This window comes from Heloderma suspectum, chromosome 2 (genome assembly GCF_057233095.1).
Source record: "Heloderma suspectum isolate Gila_16-S chromosome 2, 16-S_ref, whole genome shotgun sequence".
Classification (NCBI taxonomy): domain Eukaryota; kingdom Metazoa; phylum Chordata; class Lepidosauria; order Squamata; family Helodermatidae; genus Heloderma; species Heloderma suspectum.
Window position 1 is genome coordinate 385,623,585 of NC_139459.1, and position 21,088 is coordinate 385,644,672.

Consider the following 21,088-nt stretch of genomic DNA (forward strand, 5'->3'; position numbering starts at 1 on the left):
TATCCCTTCATAAATGATCATGGTACATCATGTTCACCCCTCCCCGCAGCAACCACATCTTTTCATGCCAGAAAATCCACATTTTTGTAGGGATGTACAAAAATCACTTACCGGTTCGCGGATTATGCTGATGGTGGTGGGGGAGGCGCTCCGTTCCTCCCCCCTGGAATCCTCTGCAGCTGGCTGTGCTCTGCGGCAGCTCCGCAGAGCAGCCGGCCAGGCCCAGCCAGGCCAGAGCCGTCCGCAGCCAGTTTTCCAGCCGCGGAGGGCTCGGGGGGGGGGGACCGCATATGCAAATGGCGGCAGCTCTGGCCACAGCCATTTCCTTTCCTTATTTTTGACTTCTTAATCTACGTAAATATTTACGTAGACTAAGACGGTGAAAATAAGGGGAACGCAAATAGCTTAGTGGACACTATTTACATTCCCCTTATTTTCGCCGTCTTAGTCTATGTAGTTATTTACGTAGACTAAGATGGCCCAAAATAAGGAATGCAAATGGCGGCGGCCGGAGCCACCACCATTTGCGTATGCCTTTTTTTGTTTTTTTACCCAGACATTTTAGGCTACGTAAAAACTTACATAGCCTATCACGTGGGTGTAAAAAAAAACACACACCCTGGAAATGGCGGCGGTGGCAGCCGGTCGGAAGACCAGCCTCCGGAGCCGCCACCACCGGAATATCCACCCCAGGTAAGTCTCATCCCGGGGGGATCTGTGGGGGTGCGGGGGGCAGGCCATTCCGCCACAGATTTCGGGGGGCTGAATGCACTGGCATTCGGCCTCTCCGAGATCCGTGGCAGAATTCTCTGCCATCCCTACATTTTTGCAAAGTCATTTCGTGATGGATTTTCCTGTCACACCAGCTTCAGTGCGGTTCAGGAGTTTGTGTGACTTCAGCTAGCAATCCTGCCTTTGGCCTGCTGGGGGGAACAGCGCTGATAGGAGGAAGGGCAAGTTGCATCATAAGCACTTTTCCGGAGGTGAGCACCAGCGAAGGATCGTGCTTGGTTTTCCCCTCAATGAGCCTTAACGGCCTGCTAAACATGTCTGCTCAGAGTCAGGCTGCTGCAACTCCGGGGGATGTGAACTGGCAGGAAGAAAACTTCCTTGAGAGGAGGACCAGCAGAGAAATGTCCACAGGGGGTGGGAGGAAGGAAAAGGGGGAGAGAGAAAGAGATGGCAGCCACTTGCCCCTACAAGCAGCTGGCCCTTTGCTTCAAACAAACAAACAAATAAATAACCTGCCAATTTGGGCCTCAAAGACCAAGGGAAACTGGGAGTGCATGGAGGGCAGGTTGTAAACAAGCATAATATCTGATATTGCACACTGTCATCACTGATGACGGGCATATCAGTTAGGGCAGTGGTGTCCACTATACCATTTGCAGCTGTACTCATTCCTCAGTGATATGGCAGCCACCATTAACGTATTGCCATTCGCCAGCGATACAGAGCCAGCGTACATCTCCGTGGAATCACCGTAGAGAGGACCGGCTCCTGAGCATTCCGGGGGGAGGAATGGATCGCCTCCCCCTGCAGGCTGATTCCCTACAGACTGGAAAGGAGGGAATCCGCCCATCCCTAACAGGAGTTGCAGTTTGGAATTCCTGTAGAGGGATGTTCCTTAGGAGAATAAAACAGAGGTATGATTGGTGTACCCCTTCATGGATCACTGCCTTGTTGTGGCGAAGGGGCTTGCGTAACTCAGAGAAGCCATAAGCTATGCCGTGCAGGGCCACCCAAGACGGACAGGTCATGGCGGAGAGTTCTGACAAAATGTGGTCCACTGGAGAAGGAAATGGCAACCCACTCCAGTATTCTTGCCAAGAAAACCCCATGGAACGTATCACAAGGCTAAAAGATATCACGCCGGAAGATTAAGCCCATTTAAGCCCATATATATATTTATATACTGTATATGTGTGTGCACACATGTGTTTAGTCATTTCTCGTCTCTCAGGCATTTGACAGCATATGATGAGTTTGTAATCAGGTCCTGGATTTGTAATATGGTTGATTATAGTTGTTTTAGATTATGTTATCTGGACAGTATCCACTGTGTCACTCTGTCAGCACAAATGATGTTCCACCAGCAGAAACTACATTCTGAATTATGTGCAAGGGAAGAATGCAACTAAAGTGACATTTGAACAAGCATGGTTGTGCAAGCGGTTTCGGATTATGCTTGTACAATGAATTGCGTCACCCGTTGCTCAACTGGCTGTGCAACCCATGGGGCATTCTGCTTCAAGTATGCAACTGCTTGCACGCGTTATGCAACAGGATTGCAACCCTTTGTGCAACCTATTGCGCAACTACTTTGCAGGTGCTTTGCAACCGTTTGTGCAACAGAAAGATTCAGCAGAGCTCCGGTAGCGGTATTTGAGTTTGCGGAGCATCACAGCTGGATGCTGCCCTCTTTGTACACACTTTATGTGAATGGTTATACACTTTGTATAATGTATTTTAATTGTTTTGAAAATGCCCCAAGAGCTTCAGTTACTTGAAGGCTGTGGATGACCGTCTCCAGGAACAGAGAATAATTTACAATCTTTGTTTCTCTTAAACAGCAAATGGATATTTATTTACCTTAGAGACCGTTATTTCAGGATAGGCTCTTTTGAGAGTCATATTGCCTTAAAAGGGCTTTAGGTTTATAAAAGAAGGTAAATGACATTTTGTTTTAATTGAGTGGAGGATGACAGTGTGACTGATCTATTTTCATTTAATTTATTCTTTCGCAGTTTGCTAGATCCAAGGTACTGGCACATCCTGTCTTTCCTGTTTGCCATTCAGGAGATCAATCAGACTCCCAGGCTCTTACCCAACATCACCCTGGGCTATGACATCTATAAGTCCTATTTCAATGGAAGAACCACTTCCTATGCGATGCTACAGCTGGTTACTGGTGGGGAAAGCACCCTTCCAAACTACAGCTGTGGGAGAAAGAATCACGTGCTGGCTGTCCTTGAAGGGGCTGAATCTGACCTCTCCATCCTGATTTCAACCATGTCAGGCATCTACAAAATCCCACAGGTATGAATTGGGAGTGGAGAGGATGCCAGGTGCACAGAAATGTGAGCTGAGGGCTTGCTTGGCTTGAATTCCACTTCCAGGCACCTCTGCCCACTGGGGAAGATGGTCTGCTGGAGTGTGTGCTGGAGGTGAGTCGTGGCAGTGGTGGAGCTTTGGAATGGGAGCCAGGGCATCAAAAGCGCATTTGGAGGAGGACCATAATCAGTTCTGGGGCCAGGGGTTGGAATGGCTGGGCAGCTGCCTAAGGACCACAGGCTCAGAACGCTTCAAAATCCCAACTTCTAATCATTTGGTGGTGTCTGGATGGAAGCAGAGAGAAACCGGCATTTCACGCCCATACGCAGTTTTCGGCTACGTTGTTTATTACCCACTGAAGAATCTTCCAGGGTTCATCCTCACCTTCCAGGGTTCTTTCACGTTGGGTGAAAAGGTTCCTGTCCCCTCAGTGCTGAAGTTACACTTTAACATAGGGAAATTGGCATGATGCACATGACAACAGGGGAGAAGCTAAAGCAGGGGTGGGTAAAATGCATACAGCCCCCTCCTGGTCATTGCTATCCTTCTGCAGCTGATTTCCCCACAGACTGCCTTCCTGATTATGCTGGGAAACATTATGTGCTCTCCCTGCACACTTTTCTTTCCCAGCAGGATCACTTGGGGTTTGCTAACTTGTCCCATTCATTTCAGTGGGTCCAGTCTAAGTAGGACTGTTGTTGGATTCTACCTTTGGATTTCAGCCGTTTCAATTTTTCCAATGATAGTGGTGGGTGTTAGTCCCCGCAGGCTTCCACTGGGGACAATGCACCCCCCAGATGCATGTTACCTCCAGTATAAGAGGCACTATGCCTACGTACACCAGTTGCTGGGGGATGTGGGAGGAAGGTGCTGTTGCACTCCTGTCCTGCTTTGGGTTTCACATGGGCACTTGTTGGCCACTATGGGAAAAGAATGCTGGACTAGATGGACCCTTGGTGTGATCCAGTATGGCTCTTCTTACGGTGGGCTCACTTGAGGAAAGGAGCAAGTTCAACCTACATTTGGTGGTGTCTTCAACTGTACCACAAAACTGTATTTTGTATGAGTGAAAGCTTAGCATTCGCTCCGATGGGGGAAAGAACGGGAGTGCCCTTGGGATGCTGTTGTTTTCAGATTGGGTGGAGTAGCTTGGTTTCCACTGACAAGGAACCCAGTGTACTTCTTTGGCAAGTCGAACAAAGAATGGCTGCACCAAAAGGGATCCTTCGGGAATTTTGGCACCCCACCTCCACATATACCCCACAACTATCAAAGTGACATGCATTTTCTTAGATACTAATAATATCTGGTAGACAATTATATGATGTCTCTTTTGTTTATTTGTCCATTTATGTATTTATTTATTTTTTAAAAAAACAATGTATGAAAATTAAAGCAAAAAGAGAACTGTGCAGAATGAAACCATATTAAAAACCAGCACCAGAATGAAACAAAACCATATGATATACTAAAACAGCCACCACCACCACCATGCTAAACACTAGGCTTTTCATTTCCTTACTAGATGAGTTATGGCTTTGTTTCACATGTTCTTAATGATAAAACAGAATTCCCTTTTGTCTACCGGATGGCACCAAAAGAAGAAACCCAGTACCCGGGGATCGTCCAGCTCCTCCTGTTTTTCGGATGGACATGGATTGGCCTTTATGCTCCAGACACTGACAATGGAGAGAGGTTCATGAGGGCCTTGACACCCCTCATGGTCAGCCATGGGATTTGTGTGGCCTTCTTAAAAAGACTACCACGAAATATCATGCACCAAATGTCTGGGAATGAACTACCGGTCATGTGGCCAACAGTGAAAGTAATGGTTTTCTATGTGGACTCTCACTATGGCTTTCTTCCAATGATCCGTATACAAAGAACACTTGAAATGAAACAAACTAGGGCAAAACTCTGGATCACAACATCTTCCCAGGACATGAACATGATCTTGTCTGATAGACCTCGTATGTTTCCATTCCTCCATGGTTCTTTGTCCTCCATAATGAAGACCCCCAAAAGGACAAAATATGACTACTACGAACCATTTTCTTTGGCTACTGCACAGCTTTGGAAAACAGCCTTTCACTGTTTCTATTCACAGCATGTGTTATCCAAGAGACGTTGGACAAGATGCACAGAGAAAAAGCAACTGGACATGCTGCCCCAGGAGGAGATGGAGAGAGCCCTGTCTCAAGACAGCTTCAGTACGTACAACAGTGTCCAAGCTGTGGCACATGCCTTAGATGCTGCATATTCATCCCGATCGAAACGGATGTTGATGGTGGGGGGAGGAGTCAGGCTGGAACATCAAAGGCTGCAGCCATGGCAGGTATTCCCTTCTCCTTTTGCAAAAATAACACCAGTAGAGGCTGGTGGCACCTATTTCAGTGGGGGTGTGGGTCCACTCTGGGTTTCAGTCACAACCAGTCCAACCTCTAAAGGAGCTATCCAAAGTGCTCAGCCTTGTCCCAAAATGGGCTCCAAACCTTGGATAGCTCCTGTAGAGTTCTGACTGAAACCCAGTGCAGATTCACAGCCCCATTGAAATAGGACCCACCAGCTGCCACTGACCGCCTCAAATGGTGCAAGATTCAGGATGGAAATGACTGTGCATATGTTACAGCACGTAATCATGCATACTGTGTGGCAATGCCAGTGACAAACAGAGGTTTTTTTTGTTGCCTCCTTTGCCTCCTCAAGTAGCCTCTGTGGGGAGTTATTCTGAGTCATCCAGAGATTATTGATGCACTTTCCTGATGAAACAGTCCCCTGGACTCCTCAGGAAAGAATGGTTATCTTTTTTTGCACAACATTGAAGATAAAATCATGTGTCTTTGCAGTAGATTGATACTGTACTTGTTGCAGATTCACTTGGGGTGTTTTCATGTTTGTTAAAGCCTGCCGGGTTTTTCTGTCATTCTAGCTTCACACTTTTTTAAGAGATGTCCAGTTTTCTAATGCTTCTGTGAGTGGACTGTATCTGGATGAGAATGGGGAGCTGGGAGCTGACTTTGAATTCATTAACTGGGTGCTGTTTCCCAATTTGACTCGCAGTAGAGTGAAAATCGGGAGCGTGAAGAGACAAGCATCCACCCGCACAAAGCTCACCATTCATACGGAAACCATTGTATGGCCCAGGTATTTTAACCAGGTGGGGGAAATGATTAGTGTCACATTTTGGGCTTGTTGCTTCTGCTAATCTCCAATAATATGAGACTGATACATATTGGGTGTCTAGTAGGGCTATGCACTGCTTCAACCTAAGGCCGAGTCAAATATTTGCGTAGCCTATCATGTCAAAGAACAGAGACGCAAATGGCGTAGTGGATGCCATTTGTGGCCATGAAGCTGGTAGATTAACCTAAATGCAGCCGTAAATGGCGGTATTTAGGCTAATCTACCAGCTTTATGGCCACAAATGTTGCCCACTGTGCCATTTGCGTCTGGAGACTTACTTACTTACTCAACAAAATTTGCCAGCGAAGCGGAGCTGGCGGTTGGCTACACAGGATCGATGCGGAGCGGAGCCAGCTTGGATGGATTTTGGTGGGAGGGACAGATTGCCTCCCCCTGCGGGCGGATTCCCCTGCGGAACGACAGGTAGGGAATCCAGTCAATCCACCCATCCCTACCATAGAGACAAACACTCCTAACATGTTTTCCTTGCTGCTGCTTCTCTTTATCGCTAGACTGTGCCTCACTCCAGGTGTGCCAAGAGCTGTCACCCTGGATACGCCAAGGAGATCCGGGAAGGAGAGCCACCTTGCTGCTATGCTTGCGCTCCATGTGCGGAAGGGACAATCTCCACTCAGGAAGGTGGGTGACCTCAGAGGAAAGGCTGTTCCCTTGGGAAAAAGAGCAAATATTTAAGTTTGGCTTTTTGCCTCAACACCACATTTGTAATCAGAGGCTGTCTTCTGGATACCCCTGCCATCCAAAATGATGTGAATGGGGACCTGATAGAGGGCCTTTTTGGTTGTGGCACCCCGCTAATGGAATGCCCTCCCCAAGAAGGCTCATCAACTGTGATGCCATTCTAGCGCCAGATGAAGATGTCTTTATTTGCCCGGCCATTTCAGTACATAGACTGAATCTGGTTTTAACGACAGGTTTCTCCATTTGACCACATTTGGATGCAGTTAATTGAACTTCTTCTCCATCTTATATTTTTCTGGTTTGTTCATCACCCTAAGAGTTTGTACGTCATCCTATCCAAGGTGCTGCACCAATTTGGCGATAGCATTCAACACTGTTGATAGCTCCTTTAGAGTTCTGGCTGGTTCTGACTGAAATTCAGAATGCATTTACAGACCCACCTAAATTGGGGCCAACAGCCTCCACTGTGCCCAGTGCACCCTCTTTTCCCTGGTTGAAGGCACTCCCTTCAAAAAAAGCTCTGCATTTAACATGACTGGGGCAGGGATGTCATTAAAACATAGGCCAGTCTACCATTATAGAGAGAGAATTGTCTGCAATGTGCTGTGATTCTGTGGCAGACATGCAGGCGTTCCTTGGCAGAAAAGTGGATGTGAAAACGGTGTAAAGCTGAAGATGCAAACTTTGGAAACCTCTGCCCCACAACAACCCCCAACTCTCTGTTAATCAGGCCACTCTCCTGTCCAGTGTTGATTCATCCTTCTACACCTGTAAACCCCTTCATCATAATTTTCCATGATGGGGAAAGATAAGAAGACTTTATGAAAGATTCCTACTCTGGGTGTGAAACTTAGGGAACCGCCCTTGGAAGTAGCTAGAATGATGACGGAGGTGATGTGTTGGGCTTTGACAGGGGAAACCAACCTTCAAAGCCTGCTCTGCGACAGGATGTCAGGGAGAATACTGAGCCCATAGAGCCCCAGAATAGTTCTGATTCTGAGGAGGACCAATCACCCATGGGAGAGGAGCTCACTCATCTCTCACAGGCACAGCGGCAGGGAGAGATTCCTCTTGCCTGCATTCCTGAGAGAGATAGTGACCCTAGCAGTGAGAGAGCGGGGGATGGGATCTTGCTGGATGCTTGGCAGAGATGGAGGGAGTGGTGCGTGATGGAGGGTGCCACGAGGTGGCACTCTGCCCGCTTGGTGCTAAAACAACGGTTGCGTCCCGAGGATCCCCGGGTAAGAGGGAGGACCTCTCCATAGCCCATAAGTTCAGAGTTTTCCCACTCTTCCCCTTCAAATGGGGACCAACTGCCTTACCCAGAGCTTAGGCTGCTCTGCTAACTACCCCAGTGCATTTCCTGGCTTAGTCGCTGGTGATTAGCATCTGAAAGAGTCATTAAGTTGTAAGGGAATAAAGCCTTGGAAAGAATGCCTTTTGTCTGTGTCGTGTGTTGACTATTGGAGGGGCCTTAAAGAGGCAGCTAGGGTGCTCCTTGACACAGGGCTTACTGCTTTGGCCTGCTTGTTATGACTTAGATTAAAAAATAGGATAACCACATAGATACTATCCTGAAATATTGTTTAGCTACACACAGCTGCTACTCTGGCTTTAAACAAAATAGGAACCTGTCTTTAAACCAAATTAACTCATCTAGCCCAGCTTTGTGTAATCTGACTTGCAGGAGCCCCATGGTCCCTCACAGCACCTTCCTGGCCACACTAGCTGAGATCCTGCTTTTGTGATGAGGACACAGATTGTATCTCCTGAACACAATGCTGGTCCTCTACAGGGAACATTGGTGTCTCTCCCTCCCCTGCTACAGATTCTGCTTTCCTGAATTCTCCCTCATCCCCATCCTTGCTCAAAATGTAAGAGAACACCAAGAGTTGTGGATGCATGCCTGATGTTGGTCATGCTGAAGTGACTCTTCTTCTTTTCAGATGCAGACCATTGCAACAAGTGTCCAGAAGATCAGCATCCAAACAAGGACCGAGATCAATGTGTCCCCAAGGATATAACTTTTCTGTCCTATAACGAAACGTTAGGGATCCTTCTGACTTCCTTCATCTTATTCTTATCCCTAACAGCAGGTTTCATTTTAGTCGTCTTCATTAAATTCCGAGAAACTCCAGTAGTCAAATCTAATAACCGGGACCTGTCCTACATTCTCCTAATCTCCCTCCTGCTTTCCTTCTTGTCCTCCTTCCTATTCCTCGGCTGGCCAAAGAAAGAGACCTGCCTTCTCCGACAAACAGCATTTAGCATCATCTTTTCTCTTGCTGTCTCTTCTGTGTTGGCCAAAACGATCACTGTGGTGCTGGCCTTCCTGGCCACAAAGCCAGGGAACAAAGTGAGGAGATGGCTGGGGAAGAGTCTTGCAAACTCCATCATAGTTTCTTGTTCCAGTGTCCAGGTTGTCATCTGCTCCATCTGGCTGGGCATCTCTCCGCCCTTCCCTGACTCTGACATGCACTCTCAGCCTGGACAGATCATCCTGCAATGCAGCGAAGGATCTGTGATGATGTTCTATACTGCGCTTGGCTACATGGGCTTCCTGGCTGCCATCTGCTTCACGGTGGCTTTCCTAGCCAGGAATCTGCCTGGGGCCTTCAATGAAGCCAAGCTGATCACCTTCAGCATGCTGGTCTTTTGCAGTGTTTGGGTTTCCTTTGTGCCCTCCTACCTGAGCACGAAGGGCAAATACATGGTAGCTGTGCAGGTCTTCTCTATCTTGGCCTCCAGTGCTGGCTTACTGGGCTGCATCTTTCTTCCCAAGTGCTACATTATTTTACTGAGACCTGACCTGAATACAAAGGAGCATCTTATGATGAAAACCAAGCATGGCATCTGATCTTTAGTACTAGAGAGGGGTTAGAAGTCTGCATTGACCAGGATCAGATAAGAACCATAGTTCCTAAACCCCTAAAAAAATTGTAACCTTTTCATTTGGGGGTCACATCGCTCTAGCTTTGAAGAAAGGAAAAGTGTGTTCTTCTTTGTTAGTTGAGGAGAGAAAGATGCATGATTGAGGCCCATGGTTTGCTTTTTAAAGAAAGCTATGGATTAGGAGGTTCTGGAAGGCTTCAGGGCTGGTCTTGAAAGAGGGACTCATGTGGCAGGGCCAAACGCCTTCCTCTTTTTGTCAGCTGAGATCCTGGCAAGGGGAGGGAACTGTTGGCCTGGTCTCCCCTGTGTTACAGTAGCATCACCATCACTGCAAAGGGCCAGAGCGCATCACTTCAGTATCCAGCTCAGCAGAGATCAGGGGACAAAGGAGCTAACAAGGTCTCTGTGCTGACTCTGATCTGTTTCAGAGGCTGAGCCATTTGTGCAAATTGAGATGATGATTGTGCAAATGGAGGCAATTTTTCCTTGGGGCCAGCTATGAATGTTGGAGAATTCCGCCACAGACTCCAGTGAGGCCGTATTCTTTGGAATCCTCCCCCCCCCCCGGAGTCCATGGTGGAATGGCCTCCCACCACCACCACCCGGAATTCCCCTCTGGGACGGACCTACCTGGTGGCGGATGTGGTGGCGGCGGATGCGGCGGTGAATGCGGTGGTGGTGGCAGCAGCTCCAGCTTGTCTTCCGGCTGCTGACGGGCTGCTGTGGCTGCAAATGGCGGCCATCGTAGCCGCCGCCATTGGCATTCCTGCATTAGGCCGTGATAGGCTACGTAAACACTTACGTAGCCTAACACGGCAAAGAGCAGGCGAGCATATGGTGGCTGCTATGCCATTTGCGCCCCTGCTCTTTGCAGTGACAGGCTATGGAAGTATTTACATAGCTTATTATGACATGGAGATCACGGAGGACTGTCCCTCCTTTCTCTCATAGGCCTACTATGATTTACTGCCCTGTGGAATTGATCATTATGAGTTGTTATTTTTAATATTTTGAGATAGTGGTTTTTATTAATACATTTCCAGGCCTACGCACAGTTTCTGCCTGAATCCTGAAGCAGACTGGGGTGATTTGTGCCAAAGCGGTCCAGTTCTGGAGTGGGTTGGGCTACTCTCAAAGGACATCGGGCTGCTCTGGACTGCTTTTGCCCAATCTGGGCTGCCACCCGCCCAGCCACACAAGCCCTCTGCTCCTTATCTAGACCCATGGGGAGTGCCCACAGCCACTGCCATTTTGGAGGGAGTTGCCATGGTGATTCTCTTTTTTTGGTAAGTAAATGGTGCATAGACTGCAGCCAGAAAATGGCCATCTACATATTATTAGATGCATAAATGGGCCATTTATGCCTGTAACATTGCATATTAGGCCCGTTTGTGGCTGCAATCTATGTACCATTTACTTAATGGAAGAAGCAGCATTGCTTGAAATTGTGACTCCATCCAAGACAGTGATGGCTGTGAGCGCTGTCACCGGGTCCAGGTAAGCAGGAGCAGGGGGCTGTCCGGCTGGGCAGGGGTTGGGTGGGGGACACATGGGACCAGGTGGGATGGGTGTTTTGGGTGTCCAGATCGCATTTCAGTAGGGGTATACGAACCCCACTCACTGATCTGCCTGGGGGGTCCTTGGGGGGGGAGACAATCCATTCCCCCCCAAATCCTCCCCAGCTTGCTCTGTCCACGGTGAGTCCGTAGAGCTGCCGTCCGGGCCCATCCACAGCCGGACTTGCGTCCAATACGCTGCTGTGTGAGGACACAAATGCTGTCCGATGTAGCGGACGCAAATATTTACGTAGCCTATTTTACATAGCCTATAAATATTTATGTAGCCTATGACAAAAAGACCAGGGACAGAAATGGTGTCAGGCGTAGCGGACGCAAGGACTCAGCGGACGGACCTGGACCCGGCCAGCGCCAGGTAGGGTCCTTCCGGGATGAAGTTTGCAGGGTGGTGGTGAGGAATTGTCCATTCTGCCATGGACTCTGGGGGGCTGGATTCTAAAGAATCCAGCCTCATTGGAGTCTGTAGCGGAATTCTCTGCCACCCCTACATTTCAGATCCAGAGGCCAAAGCAGGTTGGCCCTGCTCCGGATCACCCCAAGGCAGGTCAGGGCCAATTTGGCACTAAGGATGTACTGTGCAAAATCCGCTTTGTCTGTGTTTTGCGGATTGTCATGCATTTTTCGTTCCATCGTCTGCCCACAGAAGGATGTGAATATTCTTTTTTTCGACATGCAGAAAAATACGCAAATAATTACATAAATATCTACGTAAGTATTTACATAATTTACCTCGGTATGTAACATTTAGTATATTTTCCCCCATTTAATTCAATGTTTCGTCAGCAGAAAATTGTGTATGTTTCTATGGATTTGTATGTGTACATTTAGGGAAAGTTTTTTTAAAAAATCACCTGAGAATCCATGGACTCAGCATGGCCTGAGGGGTGTGCTCCGCAGCAGATTTCTCAGGTCAGATTCTTAGAAATCCATAGGGATGGCGGAGTATTTCTCCCCGAAACTTCGGGGGGCCGAGCGCCAACGTGTTCGGCCCCCTGAACAAGTTTCGGGGAGAAATTCTCCACCCACCCCCCCCCCCGGGACAGGACTTATCTTTGCCGAATGTCCCTCCCGGCGGCGGGTCTGGCTGGTGGTTCGGCGGGTGTTCGTCCGGGGCGGGAGCGGCAGCCGGTCTTTCGACCGGCTGCCGCCGCCGCCATTCCAATCAAAGAAAAAAAAAAAAACGCCCCCGTGATAGGCTACGTGACGATTATCGTAGCCTATCATGGCTAGATCTGCAAAGTCAGCCGTGATAGGCTACGTAAATCGTCACGTAGCCTATCACGGGTGACTTAAAAAAAAAAAAAAAAAGCATGTACGGATAATGGCGGCCCCCATAGGGAGCCACCATTCCCATTCCTTATTTGGTCACTGTAGTCTACGTAAAGATTTACATAGACTACGGCGAAAATAAGGGCAACGCTAAATCTTTACGTAGACTACAGCGACCAAATAAGGTACGCGAATGGCAGCTCCCTATGGGGGCCGCCATTTGTGTACGCGGTTTTTTTTTTTTTTTTAAGTCAACCATGGTAGGCTACGTGACGATTAACGTAGCCTATCACGGCTGACTTTGCAGATCTAGCCGTGATAGGCTACGTTAATCGTCACGTAGCCTATCACGGGGGTGTTTATTTTTTTTAAAAAAAACTTTTGAGTTCGCGGCCGGGCGAGGCGAGGCGCCTCCTCCCCGGCCTGAATTTTGGCCAGGCGAGGTGGGAAGCCTCCCCCCCCGGCCTGAACTTCGCAGGGGGAGCAGAGAAGCGCCTCCCCCCCACCGTGAAAAACTTCGAGGACAGATAGGTGAGTTTCATCCACCCCTAGAAATCCAAGCTCATTTTAATCCATCTTGATTTTCTCCAGCATCTCTATGTGGAAGGTCCACATCAGCCTCCAGGGTGGGTCAAGGGATCCCTGCACAGCCCGAGCATTTTTTTCTGACTTGTAAGCTGCCTTGGCAGAAATTTATTCTCAAAGGTGAGATATAAATGAAAGGAAGGGGGGTGGGGGGAGTTCCTCGATTTAATTCTGTTCCTGAGAAAACAGAGGTGCTAGATTACTTGATCATTCAAACAGGAAATAACAAGCAATGACCTCAACCATCATACCTTCATTGCATTATGTTGTAGGTCCTTGAGAATTTTTTTGTATATCTCTGAAGTTTATTTGAAATGAGTTCAACTATAAATACTTAAGAACAAAAGCATTGGTAAGGCGCACTAATCATTATTTTACTGAGCCCACATATTTGTTAAATAAAATAGATGATACAAAAACAAAGTTTCACACTTTCTACTTTCTCCCCGTGACCATAATAATGAAGAGCCCTTTAGCTCAGTCCCTTCCTCACCTCAATGAGCTTGATGGAATGGAGTTCCCTCTCTCCTTCTCTGTCTATGGATTTGGAAAAGGCACTGGAATGGTTGGCAAAAACCCAGACCCCCACTGCAATTGACCAGCCTCCTCCCAAGGAAAGAAGGGGAGTGCAGAAAAATGAGTCTTTAGCATGCTCTGGAAATGCCAGCTGTGCCTTTGACCCTGAGCACGTCTGTCCCCCACCCCCAAAATCGAGGTCTGTTTTGGCTGCAGAAGGGAACAGCCAGAAGGGAGAGAGGGATGGGATAAGGGGAAACACACACACACACACACACACACACACACACACCCTCCTCTTCCTTAGTGGGTAAAGGATTGCAGCCTTAATGTTCTATGATATGCTGACCTAAAAGATAAATGGACTAGGACTAATCTTCCATGGTTAGGATTTCTAGAAGTTCACTTCTTTCTATCTGTAGGAATGAGAGATCAGCATGAGATAAGAAAAACAATGGAATTGGAGCAGGTAATAATCACTAACAGCACACATATATTATCCACGATATATGGGTTGGATCTAGGGATGAATACGCCTCCCCCCGAAAACATCCTGTGGGGGGAGGGGTTGACATGGGGAAATCCAGGCTGAATGGGCCCGACATCCATCAGTTTTTGTGGGGTGGCTCTCCTCCATTCTATACGGTGTCATTAGCCTGTTGTTGTGAAATTACGGCATGAATTAGGGCCTTTTCTGTGGTGGCCCCCACTCTGTGGAACTCCCTCCCTAGGGAACTCCGTCATGCCCACTCTTTAATGAGCTTCCGTCGTGCATTAAAAACGTGGTTGTTCAGGCAGGCATTTGGGGTGGGTTAGGGTATTTTAGAAAATGTTTTTTATTGTAGAATTTATTGTCTTAAACTGTTTTATTTTATGTTGTACATCGCCCAGAGTGGCTGGGTGACCAGCCAGATGGGCAATTAATAAATTTAATAATAATAATAATAATAATTATAATTATAATTATAATTGCATAGTTTATGGCATTTGCAGCTGTAAAGCACCTCCTTTGATATAGATGGTGACCATTGCAAGTGGAGATGGGTAATGCAGAGACAGACACAGGTGCTTGGATGCCAGTCGGGCCACATTTACTGAATCTCTCCAAAGGGGAAACCTCAGACAGGCACTAAGCTGTGCCACTCGCTAGCTGACACTGTAATGGGCGAAAAACATTCACAGCCTGTGGAGTGGAGGGTCATCATCTCTGCCCCACAGGGCTATCCCTTAGGGGGAGGCAGACCTTTCCTATCACTGCTCCCAGGCTGCAAAACACTGGGTGGATGAGGTGAGTCGGCCTCACAGGTAACATTTATTCCCCGATGGGCTGCAAAACCCAGAGCGGAGGCCTCAGGTGTCACCTATCACCAGAACAGTGCCTCTGAATGCTCACCATCCCTATTCTCCTCCCCATTGCCCGTCCTATCAGGCACTGGGAGTGACAAGCCTACTGCTTAGTCAGTCTCCCCCCACCTGCGCTGAAGAACTTCTTGCAGGCCCCTTTGCAGATCCCACAGAAGGATCTCATTGCCTAATAGGACAGGCACACACTGTCCTGTCTATAAAGCTCCCCTTGCATCCAAACAATTTCTGGATGAGAGATGATCCCATCACCTTTCTGGGGCAGCCCCAAGGCTGTCTCCTGGTTCACTTTCTGATGGGCCTTTTCCATTGCCTTCTGGTTCAGAACATTCCTCCATGCAATTCTCAGGAGCACACAAGACCAAATATAGTTATCCCCGGCCAATCGGGATGTTGAGGGGCATCTGCGGTGTGTGTGGGGGAGGCGCGCCGTCCCTCCCCCCGGAATCCTCAATGGGGGGGAGGTGCACCGTCCCTCCCCCCGGAATCCTGCCCTGCCAGCTCCACTCCGTGGCCAAGCCGCAGAGCCTCCGGCCGGCTCCGGCCGCCCACAGCCAGATATACGGCCTCTGGTCAGCCCTGCAGGGATGCAAATGGCGGCTGTCATAGCTGCCACCATTTGCATCCTGTATTGAGCCGTGATAGGCTACGTAAGTATTTACGTAGCCTATTACGGCGGGGGGGGGGAACCCCAGCATACGCAAATGGCAGTGGATACTGCCATTTGTGTACGCTGGGTTTTTTCTCCCCCTGCCATGATAGGCTACGTAAATACTTACGTAGCCTATCACGGCCTCCACAGGGACGCAAATGGCATTCCTATGTTAGCTGTGATAGGCTATGTAAGTATTGACGTAGCCTATCACGGCTAGGAAGAGGAGGAAGCGAATGGCGGCCGCAGGACAGCCACCATTCGCATAGGGATGGGAGAGAATTTCTCCCCGAAACTTTAGGGGGCCGAGTGCCAAGGCATTCAGCTCCCTGAAATTCTCCACCCCCCCGCCCCCCCCGGGATGGGACTTACCTTTGACGAATCTCCCTCCCGGCGGCGGGTCCCGGCGGCGGTTCAGCGGGTTTTCGTCAGGGGCGGGGGCAGCAGCCAGTCTTTCGACCGGCTGCCGCCGCCACCATTACAAGGAAAGTAAAAAAAACCAAACCCCGTGATAGGCTACGTAACGATTAACTTAGCCTATCATGGCTAGATCTCCAAAGTCAGCCGTGATAGGCTACGTAAATCATCACGTAGCCTATCACGGGTGATTTTGAAAAAAAAAAAAAAGCACCCCCATAGGGCGCCACCATTTGCGTTCCTTATTTGGTCCCTGTAGTCTACGTAAAGATTTACGTAGACTACAGCGAAAATAAGGGCAACGCAAATAGCGTTGCCCTTATTTTCGCCGTAGTCTACGTTAATCTTTATGTAGACGACAGGGACCAAATAAGTTACACAAATGGCGGCGCCCTATGGGGGCCGCCATTTGTGTACGCGCTTTTTTTTTTTCAAAGTCACCCATGATAGGCTACGTGACGATTTACGTAGCCTATCACGGCTGACTTTGGAAATCTAGCCGTGATAGGCTACGTAAATCGTTACGTAGCCTATCACGGGGGTGGTTTTTGTTTTTGTTTTACTTTTTTTTTCGCGGCCGGGTAGACGGGGCACTTCTACCTGGCCTGAATTGCACCAGCAAGGGATGGGGTGCCTCCCCCCCAGACTGAATTTCGGCCGGTCGAGGCGGGGCGCCTCCCCCCCCTCATCTGAACTTCGGGGGGAGAACCGAAGCACCTCCTCCCCACCGCGAAGCAAGCTTCGAGAACAGGTAAGGGACTTTCGTCCATCCCTACATTGGCAAAGCAGCGCGGACGGGAGCAGGTAAGTGCTCCATTTCGCGTGCCTTTCGTGGGGTGGGGGTGGCAGGGGCTTCATTCTGTGACAGATTTCAAGGGGCTGAATGCACTGGTATTCGGCCTCACCGAGATCCATCGTGGAATTCTCTGACATCCCTACCGGCCAATGGTGCCGGATAACTTGGAAATCAGCCAAGGCCCTCAGGATGAGGTCCTTGCCTTTCAAACAACCCAGGTCGTTGCCCCCTAGATGCAGCACCAAACCTGCAGGGGGACATGCACCACACCTTATAGATCATAGAATCATAGAATAGTAGGGTTGGAAGAGGCCTACAAGGCCATCGAGTCCAACACCCTGGTCAATGCAGGAATCCAAGTCAGATGGAATAGAGTGGGGAAGAGGCCCTCCTGCTGCATGCCACGTCTGTCAAGCCACTGAACATGTGCACACTGGGACAGTCCAAGCTGGGATCCACAACTTGACCTGGAAGCCCTTCCACCAACCCTGAACACCATGCTGTGACCACATATGAGCACAGGCACGTGTTCACATCCATTGCATCCATCTAAGGAGATAAAAGAGAACAGTAAGCAACAGAAAAGAAGAGGTTAGTCCCTAGCATCAAGGAAATGTCTGCATGCAAGTCCTTAAGGCCTTGGAGCGCCACCAGCCCACTTTCTTCACTTGATCTGGTGAAGAAACCCAAAGGTGTGGCTGTAGAAGAACCTCCAATGAGGAAAGAATGTGCCCCGAATTGTTATTTACCTAAGCCAAGAGTACTCAGTGGCAGCTTAGTAACAGTCCAAAATTGATATTTAGAGAAGGAAGAATCATCAGGATGACAAAAAAGTGGGCCATCTACCATCCCCCTTAGGTCCACTTTTGGACCTAAGGAAAGCAGCTGATGCCCTGATGGGGCATAACTCCTCCATTTGCGCAGGGGAAGGGACACCACTCTGCCCCTAGCTAGTTCGTAAGCTTTAGATTTCCTGAGCCGAATCCGGACAATATCCTATTGTGCACGGACATCGGAATATCTCAGGGCCCCCTCAGATACATCACCTCTGGATGCCCAGACCAGCTTGGAGATTCTGAGGGCCCCAACGAAAGCCATTAAGGCAGCCGTGTGGAGCAATGGTGCCTCGTAAGGAGAGGTACAAATTGACAAGCCTATTGTGACAAGCCTATTGCTTAGTCAAACTCCCCCCACCTGCGCTGAAGGACTTATCTCAGGCCCCTTTGCTGATCCAACCGAAATATGTCATCACCTAAATTGGACAGGGGAACACTGTCCTGTCTATAAAGCTCCCCCTGCATCCTAATAATTTCAGAAAGGAATATAAGAAATAAGACAATGCCCTGTTGATGGAGCAGAACATTTATAGATCCAGAATCTAGGAACGATTTTGTAAGAAGATCCCCATCAGTTCTTTAGGCAAATCGCAAGATAGTAAGAAAGCTTTCTGGTTCAGGGCCACCTGTTAAGTTTGCTAGGATGACATCTTCCTATATGAGCAGGTGTTGGAGCATGATGCCCCCCCCCATACACACAAACACACCCATCCAATTTGGTTGGAGGAAGGGTTCAATGTGTTGCCAGTCTGAAACCTGTTCTTTTTAGAGCTATCGTGCAGGGGGAATGTTTTTGGAGGAACAAGAATCCTTCACTTTTCTGCAATCCCCTTCTGGTCAGGGATGGCATGGGAAGGGGAGAAGCCAATAGTTCAGATGATATAGGTGAGTGCAGGCCATGTCCTCTGCCAGCCTTGTCCTTATCCCACAGGTTCCTGGTGGCAGGGCTACTGGCCCTCTTGCCTGGTGGTGCTGCTACTCAAAGACAGTTCCCAACTGATCCATGCTTTGGTTAGTGATGAACGCGTCAATCTGGCATGCATCATTGAAATCTGAGAGGGTGAGCTCTGTTAGGCTGATAGGGCCCAGCTCTGCCCACCTGAGTATTCACTGCAGCGTCAACCCAGCGTGGGAAGGAACTGTGGTGGTTAAGACTACTATCTTGGTCACCAGGAACCCCTCTCACTCCACAGGAGGCTATAAGGACCTATACCTCACACTGGGCAGGTAAGACAGTTTGGCTGGTGGCTCCAATGTATGTGGGGCTTTGAATGCATTCTGAGTTTCAGTCAGAACCAGCAAGAACTCTAAATATACTTAAAAGTGTTGAACCCTATTCCCAAAAAGGGTGCAGCAGCTAGGATAGGATGACTTACAAACTCTTACAATGATGTACAAGCCAGAAAAATAAAAGATAGGGTAAGAAGTTCAATTAATCACAATTAAAATAAAACAAAGCATCAAAATGCTGTAGAACCTGGCACTAGAATAGAATCACAGTTGATGAGCCTACCTGGGGAGGGCATTCCACTAGCGGGGTGCCACAACCAAAAAGGCCCTCTATCAAGTCACCGGTCACCTAATTCCAGATGGCAGGGGGATCCAGGAGACAATCTCTCATTACGAATGTGGTGTTGAGGGGGAAAAAGCAAACTCAAAGTTTTGCTCTATTTCCAAAAGGAACACCCTTTTTGCTGAGGTCACCCACCTTCCTGAGTGGAGATTGTCCCTTCCATATATGGACCGCAAGCACAGCAGCAAGGTGGCTCTCCTTCGTGGATCTCCTTGAAATATCCAGGGTGACAGCTAGGGATGGCGGATCATTCCCTTTCTTGTTTCTTCTCATCCATGTGGGAACAAATGACACCGCCAACATGGAGAAATGAAGAACTCATAAAACTTTGAAGCTTTGGGAAGGAAACTCAAGAACTTTGGGGCCCAGTTGCTTTTCACACTTTGGGTACTGGCACAAAGCTCAGGACTTATTGCACCGAATGGCCCAAACTAGCACAAATCATTGGCATAGATTCTGAGGTCATATGACATTGTGGATTTTTCAGCCCTTGCCATGCCATACCTAATGGTCTTCCTTCCTTCCTTCCTTCCTTCCTTCCTTCCTTCCTTCCTTCCTTCCTTTATGTATTGCATTTATAAACTGCCTAATAGCTGAAGCTTTCTTTTGTATGTCTGTTTCATGATTCAGGTACCGACACAAAATGGGTTCATGCTTCAGGACTTTGTGGCACGAAATTAGCATAAAACTTTGTCACGGCTTTGGAGGTGATATGAGAATGTGGAAATTTTCACATTCCCCAGGCCACGCCGACAGTTATGTCATTTTCACACTTCAGGTGGTGGCACAAAACTCAGGATTTGTAGCAGACAACGGCCCCAAACTAGCAAAACAACTTGGCAGATGTTTGGAGGAGATTCTAGTTCTGGGAGTTTGTAGATGACAGATCCAGTCCAACAGAATAACGACACAGTCTCAGGTTGAGAAAACATGTGGTTTTATTCTGCGAAGTCAAATAGCCCTACACATTACAGTTCAGGATTCATCTTTTTCAGAGATCTGTGCAGGCATTTATATATATATATATTAAAACTTACCTGTGAAGAAGGCCTGTATTTGTGTGTGGAACAAAGCTCTACTTCTTGGAATAAAACTACATATGATTTTGCAGTATCTTAAAAGATCATCTCTTTGAGGGCCATCCTAAAGGCCTTGAGTGAGTGTCCCAGGAACCACAGGGTGGGTTGCGAAGCCCTTCCAAGGTCGGAGACAGCACTCTGACCTCAGAAGGGGGAGTTGAGGATCCAACCCCAGAGCCCTCCCCCTCCTGCTAACAATGTGGCCCCTCAAATGTTTTTGGACTGCAACTCCCAGCATTCCTCACCATTGGGTCGGGGTGAAGGGACTTAGTCCAACAAGCTCTGGAAGGCCTCATACTCCCCACCCCTGGTATACATCCTAAAAGCTTTTCTTGATCCTGGCATTTTTGTTGGTCATCCTGCAACAAAGGTCAGGCCAAGGTCACTCCTCCCCCCACCTTTTCCATCCCACATCAGAAGTTGAAGCCTCATTAGTGAGTTCTCGAAAACATGTTTTTCTCCAGCTCTGCACCTGTGGCTCAGGCCACCCCGAGAGTCCATGAAGACGCACAGGCAATGTTCCCTCTTGTAAATATCAAAAGCATCGTGAATGATTCCAATCCTTGCCAAAGCTCAAACGATTTCTGTCTTCTGCAAT

The 21,088-nt window shown here is 48.4% G+C and overlaps 1 protein-coding gene across 1 annotated transcript; it reads left to right on the forward strand.

Moving 5' to 3' along the window:
• The first annotated feature begins 4,642 nt into the window (after nucleotides 1–4,642).
• LOC146356418 (vomeronasal type-2 receptor 26-like) lies at nucleotides 4,643–9,793 on the forward strand. Its single transcript, XM_084830105.1, has 3 exons — nucleotides 4,643–4,777; nucleotides 6,750–6,876; nucleotides 8,883–9,793. Exons 1-3 carry the CDS (start codon nucleotides 4,643–4,645, stop codon nucleotides 9,791–9,793), a joined length of 1,173 nt encoding a protein of 390 aa, XP_084686231.1.
• Nucleotides 9,794–21,088: the final 11,295 nt, after the last annotated feature.

Excerpts from the sequence above, each read along its gene's own strand:
- LOC146356418 (XM_084830105.1), top strand. The coding sequence starts at position 4,643 with ATGGCACCAAAAGAAGAAACCCAGTACCCGGGGATCGTCCAGCTCCTC. Across the intron at positions 4,778-6,749 it reads GGGCCTTGACACCCCTCATG|ACTGTGCCTCACTCCAGGTG; the intron begins GTCAGCCATGGG and ends CTTTATCGCTAG. Across the intron at positions 6,877-8,882 it reads GACAATCTCCACTCAGGAAG|ATGCAGACCATTGCAACAAG; the intron begins GTGGGTGACCTC and ends TCTTCTTTTCAG.